Source organism: Cervus canadensis, chromosome 32 (assembly GCF_019320065.1).
Source record: "Cervus canadensis isolate Bull #8, Minnesota chromosome 32, ASM1932006v1, whole genome shotgun sequence".
In the NCBI taxonomy this organism is placed as follows: domain Eukaryota; kingdom Metazoa; phylum Chordata; class Mammalia; order Artiodactyla; family Cervidae; genus Cervus; species Cervus canadensis.
This window is the reverse complement of record NC_057417.1, coordinates 31442318-31449081: the sequence shown is the minus strand read 5'-3', so window position 1 is coordinate 31449081 and position 6764 is coordinate 31442318. Positions and strand designations below refer to the sequence as shown.

At 42.9% G+C, this 6764-nt stretch overlaps 1 protein-coding gene across 2 annotated transcripts; it reads right to left on the bottom strand.

The window, feature by feature from the left end:
• Nucleotides 1-441: 441 nt before the first annotated feature.
• On the bottom strand, nt 442-4262 carry LOC122433116 (oncomodulin). Of its 2 annotated transcripts, none has more exons than XM_043455679.1 (5): nt 4129-4262; nt 3423-3490; nt 2661-2793; nt 2103-2212; nt 442-716 (listed from the first exon to the last, which is right to left on the bottom strand). In XM_043455679.1, exons 2-5 carry the CDS (start codon nt 3481-3483, stop codon nt 691-693), a joined length of 330 nt encoding a protein of 109 aa, XP_043311614.1. In that variant the 5' UTR covers nt 3484-3490; nt 4129-4262; the 3' UTR covers nt 442-690. The 2 variants fall into 2 exon arrangements, with proteins under 2 accessions (XP_043311614.1, XP_043311615.1); XM_043455680.1 differs by lacking the exon at nt 4129-4262 and adding an exon at nt 3905-4024.
• Nucleotides 4263-6764: the final 2502 nt, after the last annotated feature.

Sequence of the window (6764 nt, the reverse complement as noted above, 5' to 3'; positions counted from 1 at the left end):
TCCTAAGGGAAAAAAAACCAGCTTGAAGATACGTCTGCTTGTCTCAACCAGCACTGCAGGTTTCCTCAGCTTTAGGGCCGTTGTAGACTTGCACTATTTTCTGTCTTGTACTATTTGCTTTTACTTAAATCTCTCTTATAACAACCTAACACCCAGTAGCAGAAAACACATAAGCAAGCATGACTTTCCGCTGGCTAAATCTCTTCATAGGCGTTTGAGACTCAGATAAATTTCTGAGAAAATCCTAGCTTGAAGATGCCATTTATTTGTGACTTTTTTCCCCCCCAACCTCCTTTCCATTGTGCTTGTGCACAATGCAAGTAAGGATGGCTTAGTGCTCGACTAAGACCAGAAATCTTCCTAAAATTCTTCCCTTGGTCTTCAAATCGCTTTCATCCCTCCTGGAGGAAGAAACCACACCCACAAATCAGCAGATGATGAGAAAGGTGTCTTTATTGGGTGATTTTTTTTTTAAAGGCAATTTTGTGGGCTGAGGGCCTTAAGGAGTCCTTAGGGCATACCCACCGCCAAAAAGTCACGGATGACTGTCTGACGACCTCACTAACACAACAGGCAAACTGTAGAAGCATTTTGGGGGAAATTAATAAATTAGGGGGAGGAGGTGGGGTGTCCCAATTCCTGGGGCTTTGGAGGCCTTCCAGCTGATTCTAGCTCCACAGTCTGGGCCCTTTAAGAATGTACCATTTCCTGGAATTCTAGAAGAGAAGAGGTGAGAACAGGGTCAGCGGGGAAGGCTTGGCGCTGTACAGACAGGCTACTGCCAGTGAGGGTTCTGAAGAGAGAAGAGAACCGAGCGCGTTGTCAGATGACGGCCATGGCCCCCTCCAAGGGCGCAGAAAGAGGGAAAGGTGTCACTGACAGTCTGCAGTGTTCTGTCTTCCTGCCTAATCTCATGTGACAAACATCTTTAATTTTGCACCAGAGCGCCTTGTGTTATAACTCGCCAATCCAGTCATTTCTCTGACGAGGAATGAATTCATTGTAGCAGCCCATCACGGTGTCTGGTCAATTCAGGACAGAAATGGGACGTTTCTTCCTTCTGTTCAGTAGCTGCTTATTGTATATTTAGGAAACATTTAATGGTTTGGGACTTTGAGCTAACTTTTCTCTACTGGACCCTAACCTTGCCCCCCGAATTTATATTACTAAAAGATGATGATAAGGTGTGGATGCTCCAGAGTGAGGTTGAAAACTGGGATTTGCTTTATATTTATTGGTAAGCTTTGCTTGTTTGAAGTCTTTCATGAGTAAGTTTAAATAAATCTATTTTCCCTTACCTGAAATATTTTTCTGAGCTATCTATACAGGCTGCATTAACTGTCCCATGTAGTAAGTGATAGTGGTATCATTTTGAGTAGATTTTTTTTAAGATAAGGATCTAAAGTAGCAGTTTTACATTTTAATTAGTACCACCATAAGGAACACAGATAAGTACTCCTGAGCTGACATGCACGAAGTAGGTAAAACATGTGGTAACATGACAGAATCAGATGAAGATAATCCTACAGACAGGCAGTTATGCTAAAATTTGAATACAGGGCTCTGCACCCAGAAGGCTGCACAAATAGTGGTTGATTTACATGTTATCTTAGTATTGCCTCCTTGGTATGCTAATGTCCAGGAAAACATATTTCTTTAAACTCTTGCAAGCTAAGATCCTTTCCTACTCAAAAGAATCAAATAGATACTTTGGTATGAGATGTACTTGAGAATGTCAATTCTTCCCTTATTCAGAGAGACTCAAATCCCACTGCTGGAGATTCCTAACATTATTTTCCAGGCGCACCAGGGTGTCTTGCAAATAATGGGCCAGGCTAGTAGCTAGTACCCTGGTCAGGTGAAAGGTATTTTCTGGTTCATAGACAGTGATCAGTGGGACTACCTTCTATGTTATATCCCCATGCCAGAGTCTTGACATAGATCATTTGCATCCTCACTTTACTTTTATGGATGAAAAGACTGAGGCTCAGCAAGCTGAAGAAAGGGGGGGTTTAACCCATGTCGGTCTGACCTCATGGCCTAACCCGCCTGCCCGGGATGCCTCCTGAGCTCAAGTTTCTCGGGTACGGGTGTGAACATACCATCAGCCCCGATCTTCCCATCTCCGTCATTGTCTGCAGCTGCCATCAAGGACTTGGTTTCTGACTCAGTCAGTTCTCTAGCACCACTCTCAAACTTCTGGAGGAAAAACCTACAGGATAGTAAAGAGTGAGGGGAGTGTTTTTAAAACGCACACACATTTCTGTGTTCACCTCTTTCTTTTTCTCTTGAAGCAAAACATCTGTTCCCAGCAACCACAATAATCAGTCGAGATCTTAGCAAGCAAAAGTTTCCTTCATTGTCGAGACTAGTGGACCTTTTGTCTAAAAAATTGTTTTTCAGGAGTTTGCTGTAAGTCGGTTTGCCAAGGAATACTCCTAAGACTAAAGACTTTTTGTCCCCAAGGTCTTTGGTGCCCGTATTTAGTGTTTTGTGAGTCAGCGTGGCTGACTGACTCATGTTCTGCTCTTTCATGAGAATCTACTGAGTGACCAGCATCAGAGCTGGTCATTGAAAGATACTGGGGAGACTGGCCTCCACTGCACCCCAGCCCCACCTAACAATGCTGGGGTGCTGGTTGGGCTTAGGACAAAGCTCACTTCAGCTCTTCTTCATCCAGGTACCCACTCTGGTCGTTGTCTATGAAACGAAAAACATCCTTCACCTGACTGGCCGACATCTTAGCGAGGCCCGATGTCTGGAAGAATTTTTGGGGTTCAAAGGTATCTGGATCTGAAAAACAGAGAATAGGTTATTCTGATGATCACTGGTTTGTATTCTGTCTCTGGACCAGGATGTTAAAACTACTTAGGATGTTAAAACTACTTTACATGATATCATTGAGCTACAGGGATGCTCTGTTTAAAAAACAAACTTTTTTTTTAAAGGCCAAGTAGGGCTGTGACTGGGTCTGGATTCTGAGGCAGCCAAGACCATGTGCCTTCATGCTCTCATCCCCTTTCCCCCTCCGCAGATTTCCCTCTCCGCTTGACTTTGTCCATCTCCCCTTCTCTGGCCTCCCCTCCTCTGTGCCCCCTGGTGCCCTTTATTCAGGCTGTGTGTCCAAGATGGCAGCCCCACTGGTCTAATTGGTGAGAGAAATACAGTCATAGGATTCAAACAGGCTACGGGGATCCACTGATTCCTTTTTTTTTTTTTCCTTCATGTTTAATAAGATTCTTTCACTTTACAGAAAGTGATTCTACGCTCAGATCTCCTATTTCTATCATGAGGTTATCTAGTTAATAAGTTCTTCCTTTGATTCCAATGCACTTTCAGCCAGTTTGCGCTTTAATTTTTGTAGCTTTTCAGGAGCTATCAATATGTGTGAGAAACCCACCGCTGCCTCGCTTCCCCTTTACCTTGGCACTCTTGCAGGGCTGCTGCAATGTCGTCAGCGCTGAGGACATCTGTGATGCTCATTTTCCACCTGTTCTCATGGAATAATCGAGATGTGGTAAATGCCTAGCAGAAACATGCACCTCTGGGGGACATCACCCCCTCAGGCCCACAGAAACCGCACATTTGTTGAGAAATTTTAAAATGTAATAAGCGTATGACCAGCTAAGACATAATGTCCAAATAACAACCAAATACTGAAAAGATTCCAGCCCCCTTCGTCTCAGTGTCCTCTCTTGAAAATACACCAAAGGTGAAATTAAAAAATACAAACTGAAGAAAGATTTGATGCTGCTTTCTTGTAAAAAAAAAAAAAAGAATTCTATTTATATCATCGACCACTTACACAGACATCTACAAGCCATTCAGAAGTAGACCATGTTACAAATGCAATGGCATTTTAATACACCAGACAGAGAAATGCAACGTTACAAGTTTCACTTACAGAAGGACAGAGCTTGGGTTGCTTGCAGACCCTCTATGGAAGGGATGCCCTTCTGTCCCGAAGGATGGGAATCAGAGACATCAAAAAGCCGTTAACCAGAGATCAGAATCCACCCATGTATCAACTCCACGGGAAAAGAATCTGAGCACTGCATGCACCAGCCTAAAATGAATGCACAGTGGGAAAGAAGAGTCTGGGATCTGGGTGGTCCACCAGCCACTCACCGTTTTAGATTTTCCTCCAAGAAGAATCAGGGAAAAGAACTGAAGGAGCCAAAAAACAGACACACTTTTGCTACCTCACTGACGTACTTTATATAGGATTGAAAAAGCGATAGGAAGAACCTCTTAGATTTCCTTTTCAAGGATCAGGTGGACATAGCTCAGATGTCTTGCTTTACTAATTAAACCTTTTTTTTTTTTTTCTATTTATATCTCGAAGGAATGTGGGTAGGAACAGCCAGTTTTCAAAACCAAACCTCAACGAGCCTTAACTAAGGTTTCAATTTTGCAAACCAACCCTGCTGGCCAAGCGTCAAGACACCAGAGGCCTGGTAAAGAGGAGACAGTGGTTGAAGCGAGGCAAACACATCTGAGGGGGCTCTGTCAATTGAAAAGGGCTCCCCCCACAGATGTTAGTGGCTGCCATTGGAGGCAGGTCTGTTGTCAGCCTTTGAAACTTTAGATGTGTGAGGCCGACCTCAGTCCAGGGCTGACAGACTCAGGGTCAGTGTCAGATGGGTACAAAGACTTGTCCCGCCAAGGGGATAGCGCTGGTTAGATGACTTTATAAAAAAGTCTTGACTTTGGTATTTCTCAGCTGTACTTTTTTTGGATTGACGTATAGTTGATTTATAATGTTAATTTCTGCTGTGCAGCAAAGTGATTCAGTTATACCTGTATATACATTCTTTTCTGATATCCTTTTCCATTACGGATATTAAATATGTGCTATACAGTAAGACCTTGTTTTTATCTATTCTGTATATAAAAGCTTACATCTCCTAACCCCAACCTCCCGCTGCATCCTTCCTCCAGCTCCTTCATCCTTGGCAACCACCAGTGTGTTCTCTATGAGCGTGATTCTGTTTCTGTTTCACAGATAGGCTCGTTTGTGTCACATTTTGTTAAAGATATTAATTCATCTTTTAGGCTGTGCCGTGTCTTCCTTGCTGGGAGCAGGTTTTTCTCTGGTCGCAGTGATGAGCAGGGTCTGCTCTGGGTGGCGGTGCATGGGCTTCTCATCCCGGCGGCTTCTCTCGCTGCAGGGCACAGGTCTAGCGCGCGGGCTTCAGCAGTCGCGGCACACAGGCTTAGCAGCCCCACAGCCTGTGGGATCTTCCTCGGCCAGGGATTGAACCCGTGTCCCCTGCTCTGGCAGGTGGACTCGTAACCACTGGGACACCCAGGAAGTCCTCAGTTGTCTCATGTTTTAGAGTCCAGGTATAAGCAAGATCATATGGCATTTGTCTTTCTCTTTCTCACTCCACTTAGTATGATAATGTCTAGTTGCATCCGTGTTGCTCTCAGCTTTATTTTAAATTGCACATACTAAAAAGGCAAAAAAAGAGGAAAATAACTACCCATTTCCAACCCCATAGCTAAAATTTGCAGAAAATATATGAGGCCAGGACTTGGGACCCGTAACCTGTTTTTGTTTTGTTTTTTGGGGTTTTTTGGCTTTCTGCAAACCTTTTATTGAGTCCGTATATGGCCATCACTGTGCTATTTTCTAAAAAAAAAATTATGGTAGAAAACATAGAACATAAAATTTACCATCTTAACCATTTTTAAGTGTACACATAGTAGCGTTAACTATGTGTACATGGTTGGACAACAGATCTCTAAAACTTTTTTTCTTTTTCTTTTTTTTTTTGCTGTGCTGCAGCACTTGGGATCTTACTTCCCAGACCAGGGATCAAACCGAGCCCCCTGCAGTGGAAGCGAAGAGTCTTAGCCACTGGACTGCCAGGGACATCTCTCTAGAACTTTTTCATCCGACAAAACTGAACTCTATACCCACTGATTAAGAACTCCCTATGCTCCTTCCCTCAGTCCCTGGCGACCACTACACTGCTTTCTGTCTCTAAGAGTTAGACCACTTTAGATGCTCCTTATAACTGGAATCGTGCAGTATTTGTCTTTCTGTGACTAGGCTCTTTCACTTAGCAAAATGCCTTCAAGTTTCATCCATGTGGTAGCATATGACATTTCCTTCTTTTTTGAAGTCTGAATTCAAGTGTTTTAAAAGTCAAAACCCGATCCTATGTTGCAATCGTAATTATTCAGTGTTTTTTTAGAGAAGGATCTCAGGACTCTTATCTGGGTGTGCAAGCTGGACAGTCATCTCCAGTTTCCTCCCAGATATATTCCCCTGATTCTATGCCTCTACTTTTGCTAGTGTTATCAATGAAAAGTTTCTCTTAGGAACACTTACAGCATTTTTTTTTGCATTGTATAAGATTTTTGTTTTTTATTGAAAGATAGTTGATTGACAATGTTGCATTAGTTTCAGGTGTACCGCAAAGTGATTCATGTTTATATGTGCATGCATATATTGTTTCTCATGTTCTTTTCCCTTATAGATTATTACAAAATATTGAGTAGGCTTCCCTGTGCTGCAACAGGTGCTTGTTGTTTACCTGTTTTATATATAGTAATCCCAAACTCCTAATTCATCCCTCCCCGCTTTTCTCCTCTGGTAACCACAACTGTATTTTTTTATGTCCCTACAGCATCTCTTAAATTACCAAACCCGAGGTCAGCGCCGTTTCCTGACTTGCCTCATATGATGTTGCCCCAAATGCCTAGCACAGTGCCTGATCTACTTAGGTGCTTGGAAATTGTATGATGAATAGATA

What these genes read in the sequence shown, in the direction of transcription:
- LOC122433116 (XM_043455679.1), bottom strand. Translation starts at nt 3,483, where the DNA reads ATGAGCATCACAGATGTCCTCAGCGCTGACGACATTGCAGCAGCCCTG. An exon ending in CTGGATGAAGAAGAGCTGAA is followed by an intron (nt 2,213 to 2,660) that starts GTGAGCTTTGTC and finishes ACTATCCTGTAG; the next exon opens with GTTTTTCCTCCAGAAGTTTG. An exon ending in TGGGAAGATCGGGGCTGATG is followed by an intron (nt 717 to 2,102) that starts GTATGTTCACAC and finishes CTTCTCTTCTAG; the next exon opens with AATTCCAGGAAATGGTACAT.